Source organism: Panthera pardus, unplaced genomic scaffold (assembly GCF_024362965.1).
Source record: "Panthera pardus isolate Hobbes unplaced genomic scaffold, ASM2436296v1 HiC_scaffold_17, whole genome shotgun sequence".
Taxonomy (NCBI): Eukaryota; Metazoa; Chordata; class Mammalia; order Carnivora; family Felidae; genus Panthera; species Panthera pardus.
The window spans coordinates 28,772,575-28,786,460 of record NW_026526732.1 but is presented as its reverse complement, the minus strand read 5'-3'; the positions used below and the strand labels follow the sequence as shown (position 1 = coordinate 28,786,460).

The 13,886-nt window shown below is 44.0% G+C and overlaps 2 protein-coding genes and 1 long non-coding RNA gene across 6 annotated transcripts in view; 1 reads left to right on the top strand and 2 right to left on the bottom strand.

The window, feature by feature from the left end:
- The window catches only part of MAP7 (microtubule associated protein 7), a 179,735-nt gene extending 178,701 nt beyond the window's left edge, over nucleotides 1-1,034 (bottom strand). For all 3 annotated transcript variants that reach the window (XM_053904450.1, XM_019420480.2, XM_053904453.1), the window contains exon 1: nucleotides 926-1,034. In XM_053904450.1, the coding sequence (XP_053760425.1) occupies nucleotides 926-992 (67 nt within the window). In that variant the 5' untranslated portion in view covers nucleotides 993-1,034. The remainder of the gene's footprint in view (nucleotides 1-925) is intronic.
- Nucleotides 974-7,129, top strand: LOC128777642 (uncharacterized). Its single transcript, XR_008422884.1, has 2 exons — nucleotides 974-1,086; nucleotides 6,147-7,129. It is a non-coding gene; the product is annotated as an uncharacterized LOC128777642 (long non-coding RNA).
- Nucleotides 6,856-13,886, bottom strand: part of MAP3K5 (mitogen-activated protein kinase kinase kinase 5) — a 203,437-nt gene continuing 196,406 nt past the window's right edge. For both annotated transcript variants that reach the window (XM_019420474.2, XM_019420475.2), the window contains exons 27-30: nucleotides 11,019-11,131; nucleotides 10,166-10,278; nucleotides 8,491-8,567; nucleotides 6,856-7,608 (exon numbers count right to left, since the gene is read on the bottom strand). In XM_019420474.2, coding sequence (XP_019276019.2) covers nucleotides 7,548-7,608; nucleotides 8,491-8,567; nucleotides 10,166-10,278; nucleotides 11,019-11,131 — 364 coding nt within the window. In that variant the 3' untranslated portion in view covers nucleotides 6,856-7,547. The remainder of the gene's footprint in view (nucleotides 7,609-8,490; nucleotides 8,568-10,165; nucleotides 10,279-11,018; nucleotides 11,132-13,886) is intronic.

Here is a 13,886-nt window from a genome sequence, read left to right as displayed (position 1 = left end):
GGAGAGGCGAGAATCTGCAAGTCAGTTTCTTAAGAAAAAGCTATTAAGAGTGGAAACGTCGTCTTCATACAAGATGGGGCTGGGGGAAGAAACTTTCGGCTTGTCTTGGAGATGTGAGCACCTGTCCCCGAGCGTTAATGTGGACGTCGGGGGCGGGGGTCGATGTGACCACCTGAGCCGACGTTCCTTCTACCTTGGGTTCGTGCATGGACCGCATAAAAACATGAACTCTGGGGGCGCTTTCATGTCAACAAAGGTACGAGTCCGACTATCCCGCACACGCAGGCCCCACCTTCCAGCAGCCAGCCCTGGCCCTCCCCACCCCGCGACCTCAGTCTGCCCAGGAGCGGGTCGCCACTGCGGACCCTGGGGCGGGGGCGGCCGCCGCTCGCCGCCGCGGGACCCTCGCGCCGGCGCTCGGCTGCGCCACCGGCGCCTGCGACCCCGACAGCCGGTGCGACCAGGGAAGGCGGGAGGGGTGCCAGAAACGGATAATCCTGTCGGTCGCACCTGGCAGAGGATTTTCCGGCTGGCTGTTTGGTTTGGGAGATACGATTTCCCCATTCAACTGAATGAGAGCCGAGTCGGCAGGTGGGAGGGGAGCGGCCAGCGTTTTCCCAGTTCCTCCTCCCGCCCGCGCTCGCTGGCGAGTTTCCACCTGTTGTGGGAAAGTCGAGGTGGAGCGTGAGAGGGGCGACCGGAACTGGGGTCGGCTGCGCTCGGGCACCGCGGGCCCGGGCGGCCGACGCGCGGCGGAGGGCGGAGGGCAGACGCGCTCCGAGCCCGGGTGCGCGGCGCGCTGGACCGGCCGTTCCGGGCCGCGGCCGGGAGGGGGAGGAGACCGCCGGCGCCCGGCGCGCGCCCACCCGTCCCGCCGGCCGCCCCCCGCCCGCGGGACCCCCGCCTGCCCCCGCCGTGCAGTCACCTGTTTCGCTCCGCACAGCGCCGTCGCCGCCCCTGTGGCTGTCGCCGCCAGCTCCTAGCTCCGCCATGGTGCTCCGATGACGCGCCAGGAGAGCCGCTCCGCCCTCTTCCTCGGCCTCGCTCCCGCCGGCCCCCCGCCTCCGGGGCCCGCGGCCCAGACAGGTGAGCGCCGTCTGGGGAGGGCGGAGGGTGGAGAGCGGAGGGAGGAGGGACCGGGAGCCGGCGCGCGGCGAGCGGCTTGGGTCAGGCGCGCGGGCGCGCCCCCTCGCGGACAGGTGCGGCGGGGCAGCCGCTCCGACTGGCACTACTGGGTGTCCGCAGAGAGAGCGGCGGCCGGAGCCAGGCACCTGGCCCGGAGCTTCTGCCTGCCGCTGAGACCGCTGCCGGCTCCTCGGGGTCTGGAGGGGGGTCGACGACACTCAGTGGCGCATGCGACTGGGACGGTCTGAGGACCAGCCCAGGCGAGGCGAGGGCAGCTGGACGCTCTGTTCCCCTCTGAAGTCTGAAGCTCAGTTTTGACTTCGCCAGGGCTTTAGCTCATGGTGACAACTACAAGAATATAATGCCACGTGGAAAGCCGAAGTACACGGGCCAGATTCCACGCCGGTTCCGGTTTCTATCTGCTTTTTACGACGCCATTATCTTTTCACCAGGCCTTTGTATCTGATGAGCCCCAGGGCACACAACTTAGGGATACTTGTGCCCAGTGATGTGGCTTCTTATTCTTGATTTCCGAGTAATAACTACCGCGTGACTTCTGGCTTGCTCAGGAAGACCAGGGAAAAAATAGGCAACATTTTTTTTTTTAAAGAAACATTATTAGCCGAGGAGAAACCAATTTCTGCACTATGAGGCAAATAAAGGATAAGTAACCAAATGCTGGGTGGGGGCGGGGGAGTAGCTTGCATAAATGGAAACATAAGGAACAAAATTGAGCAGCGACCAGTTCTGCCTGGCTGCACAGAAATGCACTCCCACAGTACAGTCTCTGTTGGTCGAACATAACCAGCAAGTTCCCAGCAATTTAAATCCCTTTCAAGGACTTCAGCAGAATCCATTGGAGGCCCAAGAGAGTCTGGGAACAGTGTTGGAGTTTTTACTAGAATGACAGTTCTCACCATCCTTGGGTAAAAACCCACCATTCAGCTCAGAAGTAGCCTGTTTTTATTTGGTTTACTGGTTCTCCGGGTAGGTAGGGGTTTTGCTTACATAAGGGACACTGATGCCATGGTCTGGCATAGTGATCCATTACTATGGATTTTTCCCTTAGTGCCATTTCTTTATTTCTACTGATCATTTAGCTATGTGATCTTCCTAAATAATGTTCACACAACTCTTACCAGATGTCTAATCAACAAAAATAAAGTACCAGGTGGGTGGAGGCAGTTGTAGACCTCAGCTTGGATCTTAGCAAAGATATTTTTTACTACACGAAGTCATCAGAGTTTGAGACACTTTCCTGTGAACATCAGAAAGATACTTGAATCTAAAGAGTTGAACTCTGGAAGGCCATTGATTTACTACCTACTCAAGTAAGCCAGTGAATTCTTTCTTTGATATACCTCCTATCCCCTCCCTCCCCACTGAAGCAAGACTTATTGGTGTGTGTGTGTGTGTGTGTGTGTGTGTGTGTGTGTGTGTGTATGGTTTTGTTTATTTGGGATATGTGCTTATCTCTTTGTGCATTCTTTTGTTAATTTATGTTTCAGTCTGTCAGTTACACAAAAATTAGTGCTATAAGAAACACACCCAAATCTTACACTTAGGCCCTGAATACGCTATGTGTTTCAAACTTAGTGCGGTGTCTGTAACAGGGTGGTCTGCTGCATGAAAATGCAGTAAGGGATGACATCTGTTAAATGTCACACACCACCATGTTGTACTTTGTGCTGTACTTTACTTAGAATAGAGAAGCCATCTGTCTTGAGTCTCGACACCCATCTCAGAATCTCTTGGAATAATCAAGGTTCCCCTTTCCAGGGGAGGAGCCAGACCTCCTAATGCCATCCATCCCCCCTCCTTTCTCCTTGGAAACCTCCTTCCTCCCTCCCTTCTCCCTACTCCTAAAATGCGACTCTGTTCAGGGGCTTGAACCCAACAAGTACATTTAGGGCTCTTTGATTCTGGAAATTTCTTTCCTTGACATCCCACCCTCGCAAATCTATTGTCCTACATTCTGTTCACCAAAGATAATAAATGTGTGGACTCTGGCGCCACTGTCTTATTATCATTGTTCAACCTGCTTTGTAAGCCTTTCTTGCCTGTCTATAAAACCTTTCCAGGTCACAAAATCAAATTTACCTATTATTTTTTAATCCATCATTCCCCTACACTTTCTGCTGCACTAGATCCCCTGATTGTCTTCCTGTTTGGCTTACACCACTGGCTGGTTTTTCTCATTCCTCTGTGACCAGTCCTTTTGCCGCTGTTGCTGATTGAAATTCCTCATTCCTCCCAAACCATCCACAAACCTTCCTTTTCCCAACATTTTAGGCCGTAACCTTTCTATCTCTCATAGCCCTCATTTACTATGATCTCCATCAAGGTGACTCCTACATCCAGAATATATACCCTTAACCTCAGTCCTGACTTCCACCAATACATTCTCAATGGTCTCTGCACATTTCTGTCATAATGCTCTGCCATTGATTCATCGCCTCAAATAAGCTCCCCTTCAAGCTTACCTGTTTTTGAATTCTTCTCTTACTGACATAGCTTCAATCTATTCTTTCCTCTCCCTTGTCATCACTGCCCAAATCATAGGTCCCAAATCTTGTGAATGTATGGTTTTAATTCCACGCTCTCAATTCCTACTGCTCTAACTGCTACTAGACCTTCATTCACATCTAAAACAATCTCTGATATGCTCTGTCCAATTTCTGTTCTAATTATCCCAACACACCTTCACCGGATTCATCTTCCAGGAGAGGGGCAGAGACAGAAAGAGAGACGGAGACACAGAATCCGGAGCAGGCTCCAGGCTCCGAGCTCTCAGCACAGAGCCCAACATGGGGCTTGAACTCATGGACCATGAGATCATGACCTGAGCCAAAGTCGGATGGATGCTTAACCTAGTGAGCCACCCAGACGCCCCTCCCATTTCTACATAATTAAATACCGACTCCACTTCCTTTCCTGACCATCATCCCCATCATCACCCTGAGCTCTCCCCTTCCACTTTATATTTCTAGAACTCATATTTCCAGCCAAGTATAAATTAAGAGGAGTTAAAATTTTGGTGTGCTCTAACGTAATATAAAAGTTGTTCGCTTTCTCCGGAACATCTTGCAAATCCCTGCTTCCAGCCTTTGTTCCTGGAACTTTCTACCCCGATTGACTTCCCTGGTCCTGACTTACTGAATTCCTTCTTTCCAACGCCCAGGTTGAGGTGTCCCTCTTCAGTAAAGCCCGTTCCACCTGCCCTGGCTCCTGGCCAGCTTGTCCTCTGAAGGTCTCCAGGTTTTTGTGGGCTTGCATTCATCTAGCCTTGAACATGGACTAAGTGTGATTTGTTACTGCAAATTTGTCTCTTTGATCTGATATGAATTACTTGGTGGCAAGGACTTTGTCTTCTGTTTCTCTATAGGGTGTTTCTAATGTCTGAAGCCACCAATTATTTTATTTGTTTACAAATTACAGATGTCCTTGATGACATAATGCATGCTGCATGCATTCTGAACTTGATAGGCATCATGTAGATCTCTCCTCCTGCTGCTGCTACATTGCCTCACACATAGTAGGCATTCCAGTGGTTTAAATAACTCCTCCTTGCCAGGCTGTTTTATGGAATGGCTTAGAAATGAATGAAACAAAATGTGCAATGACAGAACTTGGAGCAAGAGATCAAGATATGGTTCAAAAGAAACATGGGATCTACTTTTCCCAACAAATTCTGGTTTTATTTCTTTTATGAGACTACCACCACCCATGCATAACTGTTCAGTTACAAACCATTGTCCCAGGCACAGCTCTGGGTCTCACTTCTCTGGAAAGCTTTTCTTGGCCCCGCCCACCCCCACCCCTTGGCAGTCAGATGTAACTATAGTACTTACTATGTGTGCTGGTTGTTTTGTTTTACGTGTTCTGTTGTTCCACCTCTGACAGTGAACTTCGCAGGGCAAGAACTGTGTCTTGTTCATGCACCCCAGTATGTAGTACCCAATAAGTATGTAATAAATACTTTTGGTTGAATGATAAGACATAACAGCACCAGGCAGCATCTGATTGCTTACTCTCTGCTAGGCATTACGCTAAGCATCTTACCTGCACTATTTAAATCTTACAACAACCCTATGAGGAAGGTACATTATTTTCCCTATTTCAAATGAGGAAGATGAGTCTCGGAGAGTTAATTTGCCCGAGGTCACAGGTAAGTGATGATTGTGCTCCAGGCCTACGTGTCTAGCCTCCTGCTACGTTACATGAACAATGAATAGTAACCATCTTACTACCATCTCTGTGGAAAGAGGCTCTCCCATTTCTCTCTCCAGGTGTCTCTTGGAGTAAGGAGGTGGGATTTGGTAGTGTTAAATCATTTTGCAGAACTTTTTTAAAGGATCTGCGGGCCTTACGCAGATCAATAAAAACAGTCTGTCTGTGGTGGTGGCATCAGTGTTTTTAAAAAAGCATCCCAGTCATTTTATTGTGAAGCTGGGTTGAGAATCACTGGCCCAGACTGATGCCAAATGCCTTTCAAGTGAAACCTTTAATGAAACTTGGGCCATAGTGGAACTGCCTTCTTTTGTGACCGAGGCCCAAAATTCTGACAAAAACCTAATGATGTTGGCCTAGGAATGTCTTATGAACCATGTAAGGATAGAGGAACATTTGCCCACAAAAATAGGGTGGGAGGAAGATACCAAGGAAAGACCATATCGATAAAGAATTGGTTGAAGATGAGTAGCTTGATGCTATATACAATCTTTTTTTAAATGTTTATTTATTTTGAGAAAGAGAGAGAGGGAGAGAAGGAATCCCACGGGGCACAATCTCACAAACCACAATGTGAGATCATGACCCGAGCCAAAACCAAGAGTCGGATGGTTTAACCAACTGAGCCACCCGGGCACTCCTTGATCCAATATGCAACCTAAAAGAAGCACTGAAGCATTAGAATTGGGGATATGGACTGTGGCTTAATTAAGAATTACACTGTGTCTCAGGATGAGTGAAATGACCTATCACTTAATTTACATCTCCCTTCCTTTGAAATTTCCCCACAGGATACAAGAGGCAACTATCTGTCCTTGGGATTGGGCTGTAAAAAATGATGCGGCTATGCTGTTACAAGTATCAAATGAGAAAATAATGGTGAGGACTTTCTGTGCAGTCTAATGCAATATAAGATATATTGGACCTTGATTTTCACATAGAAATAAAGATGACTCTTGTTTTATCAAAGACCGTTATATATGTATAGGTCAAGTCATGATACGTGAAGCTCTATGTTATTTCTATCTTGCATAATAAACAGGTAGGTTCCTCTGTATCTAAGAAGTGTGTTTATCTCATCCATCTCTCTAGGAGTTTCAGACTTCACCCTGTTAATATGGGCAGGCTAAGAAAATGGAATATTCACCTTAAAATAGAAACAGTTCCCTGAAATATGAGAACTGAAACTAAGGAGACAGAAAATGCAGGGTGTTCTCCCCTGGGAAGCTATCTGCAGACCTTCTGAGGTATACAATAGTCATTCAAGAGAACCTGGAGCCTTGAGAAAAACACAGAGACTTTCTTTTATATAAATTCTTTATGTCTTCCTCCTCTCTCTTACCACCCTGTGGCCCTGAGAGACAACTTGCATATCCATTTTGTTCTTTGATTACCTGAATAGAAGACAGATTCTATTTAATATTAGAGCAGGAGAAACAGCCAGAAATTTGACACAGCAGTTTGTCTAGGTTGTCAAAACAAAATAAGAATTCCTTAGAATTTATCAAACAGTATGTGAAGAGTCTTTTTATTTACTAGAGTAAATATGACACAATGGATAGCTTTAGAACAAGCTAACATTACTATGGTTCAGGCATGTGCAACTGGTACAGTTCAGTAGTACATAAACGACTCGAATGTACTAGGGGCCAGAAACTTAAATTACAAAATATAGTCGATATTACAATTAATACAGATATAGGTAAGTAAAAACCATTGCTTTCAGATTCTGCACACTTAAAAAAAAAACATAAACTTTATACAATAATTGAAATTATGCATTTCTACTCAGAGTATCTTACAAACACACATAAGCCTACAAAGTCATGGTCACATTTTGGTTTTGTTCCAGTGATGCACAGTCCCATGAAATGTTCTGTTTCGTGTGAACTAAACATTGGGCTGAGGTGCAACAGGTGCCGAGTTAAAAATATCTCCATAAAAATGTTTAGACTAAAATAGTCCTCAGCATCCTAATGTGTAGGATTATTTTTGGAGAGTCCTTACAAAGAGTCCTTATGAATTCTAGAAATAGAAGCAGTTCAGTGTATTTTGTCTTTTTTTTCTTTTTTAACACGAGTAAACAAATACTGGATTTAAAGTGCAGCTTCTTTCTCCTCTCCCTCCCCCAAGAAGATCAGTTCCGTATTGCTGGAGTCTCCATGGAAGGTTGGAAACAAACTGAGCGACGGTCAAGTCTGTTTGTCTCGAAAGTCAGTGATGGCCTTCCACAGCGTGCAGAGTATTCCTCCCCTGGTTAGAGACACAAGGACATGATGAAGACGACACCCTATTTGGAAGACTGCCCTTGATACAGAATAGTGATTCTTAGCCTCTAGCTGTTCTGATCAGAACATGAAGATCCAAAGTCTTACCAGTCATCGTGTATTCTTTTTGTACCTGTTTTCTCGTCAGCCCTATGTGCCTTTCCTTTCCGCCTCCACAAACTAGCAGGTCCTAAAGCATCATTTTATTTAAAAATTTTTTTTAATGTTTATTTTTGAGAGAGAGAGAGAGCGAGAGCTGGGGAGGGGCAGAGAGACAGAGGGAGACACAGAATCTGAAGCAGGCTCCAGTCTCCAAGCTGTCAGCACAGAGCGCACTGTAGGGCTTGAACCTACGAGCCGTGAGATCATGACCTGCGCTAAAGTGAGACACTGAACCATCCCAAAGCATCATTTTAGATTTCTAGCAGTCCTGGAATGTGTCTTTACGCATATGCTTGGCCTGACAGAAAAAACTATCCTAAGAAACCCTATCAGGTTATACAGGGCATGTGGATGGCAAATCAGCAGCTGTCCTAATATTTCTAATAGGTATGGCACAATCACGAACTAAATTAGAGCATTTGTTAAAGGCAGCTTTAAAAGAACCTCATGGTCTCAGTCTGCTGTATTATCAAGAAATTCTTTTAGTTGATTTGCATTTACTAATATAGAAATACTGGTTATAAGAGTGCCCAGTAAGAGCCTGGTCCAATGGACACAGTTTACCCGGAGCAGGTGAGAACCGGAGAGTGGAGCTCAAGTTCCCTCAGCTGGTTAGAGCTGGCGAGGGGCCCAGCAGGGACAGGAGCCCAGACTTCCCTGCCCAGGGCACTTTCTCCATTATGAAAAAAGAATAGAGAAGTGGTACCTTAGTCTCAGGCATTTTAAATCATCACGTGTAACATAGTAGAGAACATCCTCTAGTGAATAATCCTCAGCCAGAAACTGTGGAGAAGGTAGAATATGCACAGAAGTCAGATGTTTTGCACACCTTTAATAAATAGTAAACTCTATCCATAATATAGACATTGGCAATCATTTAAAAGTAAACCTAAAAGGAAACCTACTAAAAAACATAACCTTCTGGAATTATTAGGGAAAAGTACTGCCCCCACCCCGTTATAAAATAATTACAAAGAAATACATCAGTTATGACTTCTGAGTGTGTAACAATTAAATGCAACACAATTTTGGAATGGCCTTTTAATGAATAGATAAAACTCATTTGTAATTACATCTGCTGCTTATAAGAGAATGTTTGTATTTTAGAGGTTTGTTGCTGTGTTTATTTTTCTCAAGTGGATAAAAAGTGTTCCTGGAAAGGTATTGTTTATACTTAATTTCTGAACTTATTTTTCACAGCTAATAAAAGGTATTTTCTAATAATTACTATGTAATCAGAGTCCTGAATTTAAACTGAAGCTTTAATTTTTAATTAAAAAAGGGGGGGGGCAATGATTTAGTGGATCATCAGTTACTACTCCTTAATTGTGATTTGAGTTTTAGCTCCAGGAATAAATATTTTGGAGAACTTGAATGGACCCATGATTCCCCAGAAGCAAGAGAGTTATTTAAATTTACTTAGCAGTAGCTTGTTCAATGCAGATTTCTAAGGAAACTCTAAATTTTATCTGGTAAATCAATAAATTATCAAGTAAAGAGAAAAGATATCTTTATTCTTAGTTATTTAAAAAAATTAAATAGAAAGCTAAAGTTTTAATGTAATATTGTATTGGGGCCCTTTCTATAAAAAATATGACTTCTTATTGTGTGTATGTGCATATACGTGTATGTCTGTGTGTATGTGTATATACATGTATGTAATCTTAAAATGTAAGTGCTATTCATGCTGATTACCAAAGTCTGTAAGGAGCAGACGGGAATTAGGTTATTATAGATATAATATGGCTTAGAGGGAAAGTGTTCCTGACACAGGTTGACTGCCTAGATTTATTTTATTAAGCATCAATACAGAGCTACCGCCCGGCAGAGTCTAACAATGTTGCAAGAGAATTAAAAAGTTAAACAAAAGAGAGAATTAGAAACTTGAAGATTTTAGTTTTGTCTTGATTTTTCCATTCATCCTCATTTTCAATTCAAAAATATAAAAACCCTTAGGGGTCCTAGACCACAGAGCTTTTGCCCGCCTCCCTGTCTTTGCACATACTGTGTGCCTACCCCGAAAGGTTTTCCCTTCTCATCTGCCCCTCCCCCAATATACATACAGACAACCTGGTTTCTTCCTACATACTCCTTTAGACTTGAGCTCATTCATCACCTCCTAAGAGAACATTTCTCAACCTCTCCCTCTCTCTGTCTCCTAAGTCCTGATAACCTTTCCTGCATAGAGTTTACCAGGGTATCCTTACGCTTCATCTGTGGAATTATTTGATTTCCATCTGCGGATGCTACTCTGTAAGCTGCAGGAGGGCAGGCCTGGGCCTGAGTTGCTCACCAGGGTTCATGCCCCATGCCTCGCACGCGGTAGGCATTCAACATTATGAAGCAAAAGAAAAGCTTGTCCCACGGGCAGTTTTCTTTACCCGACTTATAGTGTCTTCATCAGCTCCCTTTTCTCTCAGCCATTCAGCAAGTTCAGACTCTTCAGCATTTGTGCCCAGAGAATCCCGGTGACACACAGGCACTCCAGGAATATCTAGGACAGAATTAGCGAGGGAGGGACATTCTTAGCTTCTCTTAACAGAGGTCATCTGAGACCCTCCCACCACTCAAGAGACATTTATTAATACTTTAAAAGATTTTGCTCAATCAGAGTATAATAGAATTGAGATTGGCAGGATACGTGGTAATATAAACAAATTCTTAAAGACTACTAATAAATGGAGAGGCAGAAGCAATAATGTAATGATACCCCACCTCATACTTTCATATCAAGTTTATTTTCTTAGAATAAACTCATTGCACCAAAATTGTACTGTGCGTTTTTCATGCAACAAACATGAGCATAGTTAGTAGAGGACCACATAATTACATAATGGTCTCTTTTTTCACTAGTTGCAACAATATGAAAAAAAAAAAGCATAGAATATACAAGATACAAATGCAAAAATGACAAAAATAGTATTATTTTTATTCTAGTAATCTCATTGCAAAAATTTTAAAAAGAAATAAAGACCAAAGAAGCAGAGAGCCCTATTTACCTCAAATAATCTCAGGAAAACATGACCACGAATCATTATTTAAAATTAAGGCCTATCAAAATTACAGTTTGCTACAATTAAGAATTGGACATTTTTTAAAAGCAATTTCTGCTTGTAGCTGTGGTACAAGTGACAGGTGCCAATTAAGCCATGAAATAAAACTGCCCATTGGCTTTCTCAGCTTTTTGTGGCCGCCTGGTGTAACGGGGTGACTTTAACATTTTCTGTTATTCACCTATTGGTTGGGACTTAAGCTTCAGGTGTTTAATTTCGTGGTCTTTTTCTTCAATAGCTTGATGAAGGAGTGCTTGTAATTCTTTCTCTTTCTGAACCAATTCTTCCAGTAATCTGAAAAATAAAATTATATATATATATATATTTTTTTAATTTGTTAACATTTATTTATTTTTGAGAGGGAGAGAGAGTATGCGCAGGGGAGAAGGAGAGAGAGTATGCGCAGGGGAGAAGGAGAGAGAGAGGGAGACACAATACCCGAAGCAGGCTCCAGGCTCTGAGTGTCAGCACAGAGCTGGACGCAGGGCTCAAACTCGTGAACCGTGAGATCATGACCTGAGCCGAAGTCAGACACATAACCGACTGGGCCACCCAGGCACCCCATGAAAGAGAAAATTCTATCAGTTGACAGGATAATAAAGCTGGAGTAGCCAGAGTGACCTTCTAGATCTAGATACGGGCTTTTCAAGCTATAAGGAACACAGACACCCCTGGGATTTTATTGAAATGCAGATCCTGTTCCAGTAGTTCTTGGGGTAGGTCTGAGATTCTGCATTTTTTTTAGGCTTATTTATTTTTTTAGTAATCTCTACACTCAGCGTAGGGCTCAAACTCATGACCTGGAGATTAAGAGTTGCATGCTCTTGACTGAGCCAGTCAGGTGCCCTCAGATTCTGCATTTCTAATGAGCTCCCAGGTGAGACTCCTGTTGCTGGGCCACAGATCACCCCTCCCCCACCCTCATGTCAAAGTAGCAAAGCTCTAGAAGACTTGCACTTCCAGTCAAGAATTCAAAATCTCCACCCTGACTGCCAAAATCTTCAGAGATGTTTTATTGTTTCCTTTTATGACCATAAATGGCAAACAAATAGATATATAAAGTAAAATAAAAAATATATATAATATTAACAGACCTATATTTTACATGTATGACTCATCAAAAAAAAAGATGATGATGGACTATATAATAATCAGTGCAAAGCAGAAGGACAGTCATTTTTTTTTAACAGGGAAAATGTGAGAACTAAGCTATAGATGAGATCACCTATAGTACCTGGCATATAACAACTACTCAGTAAATGTTAACGGTTGTTGCTAGGATTGTTGTAGGCATTCCCGTCCTTCCTCTGCCTCTCAAGGAGGCTGGTGACGTGGGTAAAGGGGTAGCTGTGTTCCTGGTACATTCGGTTCTTAGTTGACACCCGATGATACATTCTCCAAAGAAACAAAGAGAAACATATTACTGATGCCATAGTTTTGCCCATGAAACATTCACTATGCAGTGGAGAGCCACGTGGACACCTGCTCACCATTTCTAACACCATTCTCTGAAAAAAAAATTCCAAGTTAGAAAGGGAGATGCTCTGATTTTTCAGGAAACTACCTTTGGGTGACTAGGATTCAGAATTCCAGAAAGTTAAGGTACATAGTCATTCATAAGATCATCAAGATAAACTGTCGTGTACCCTACAGCTCTTAGCAAACTATTTGTTTTGTTTTCTGGGTATGGAGAGACTGAAGTCAGGACCAGATGCCGGTCCAAAAGTTTGTTTCTGCTTCAGCTGACATGCTCTGAAGGCAACACAGGCCCAACTGAAAGTCAGCCCTGAGCTTGAATCCTGGCTCAGCCACACTCTTCCTGTGTGAACTTTGACAAATTACTGAGCGCCTCTCGGCTTCAGTTTTCTCATCTGTGAAAATGAAAAGTAAAACTTCCCTAATGAGACAGCAGTAGCTAACACGCCAAGGGCAGTGCCTGGCTGGCAGTGAGGGCGATTCTGTTTCCTCCTGCAGCCTCAGGCCCTGGGAAAAGAGCCCTCCCAGGGCTCACGAGGGGTTCCTTCTCCTTTCCCACAGGACACAGATGTGAGGCCCTTGGGAGAAGGGATCAGGGTAGCATTAGGCAGCAGAAGTGGGACAAAAACGAAAACTCTTCGACAGGCAGCCAGAGAAGGTGGTTTGAGGAAGACTGGCTGTTTAAAGACAACTGCGGAGGGGCGCCTGGGTGGTTCAGTTGGGGAAGCGTCTGACTTCAGGTCATGATCTTGCGGTTCATCAGTTCGAGTCCCGCATCAGGCTCTGTACTGACAGCTCCCACCCTGGAGCCTGGTTCACATTCTGTCTCCCTCTCTGTCTGCCCCTCCCCCACTAGCGCGCACGCGCTTTCTCTCTCTCAAAAATACATAAACATTAAAAAAATTAAAAAAAAAAAAAGACAACTGCGGAGTAAGCTGCACACAATTAGGTGGACTGAGCAGTAGGAAGCGAAATCGAGAGGAAAGCAGAGGCTCAAGGGAGAGTTTTATCTACACCAGCAAGAGGCAAATTCGAAGAAATGGATAGCAAGCTCAGCATGAATTTTTAAGTGGGCAATTTGTTGGTTTTGTCTTCCTTGCTAATTTACATGTATGGAATAGTGATGACTATTCCGTTGTTTTTGTTTTTTCCTTTTTTTTTTTTTTTTAAGAACACAGTGACTTTTTCTAGAATTTAACCTATGTGTGTCTGGACTAGATATTTTATTTTTACCTTTAAAAGCCAGAACCTAACATTGGAAGAAGGGCACTGACAGGCCACTTCATTTGTCCCAAATCCAGCTCTCAAAAATGATTTAAGAACATATCCAAACTAGGCCATCAGTTTTATTTTTCCTTTGCCTACAAGTTAACAGGGAAGTTCTGCAAAATTAAGGCAATTGCCTGCCCCTCTGTTCCAGAAAAGCTTGGTAAAGCCATCTGCCCTGAGGTTGATTTTTTAACTCAGATGGGTGGGGGTGGGTAATTCTGGAATCGTGTCCTAGATAAACAGTCAGCTCTGGCTGAGTTAAATTTTAGCTAACTCTGCATTATCGTCCTGCATTACTGTCCCA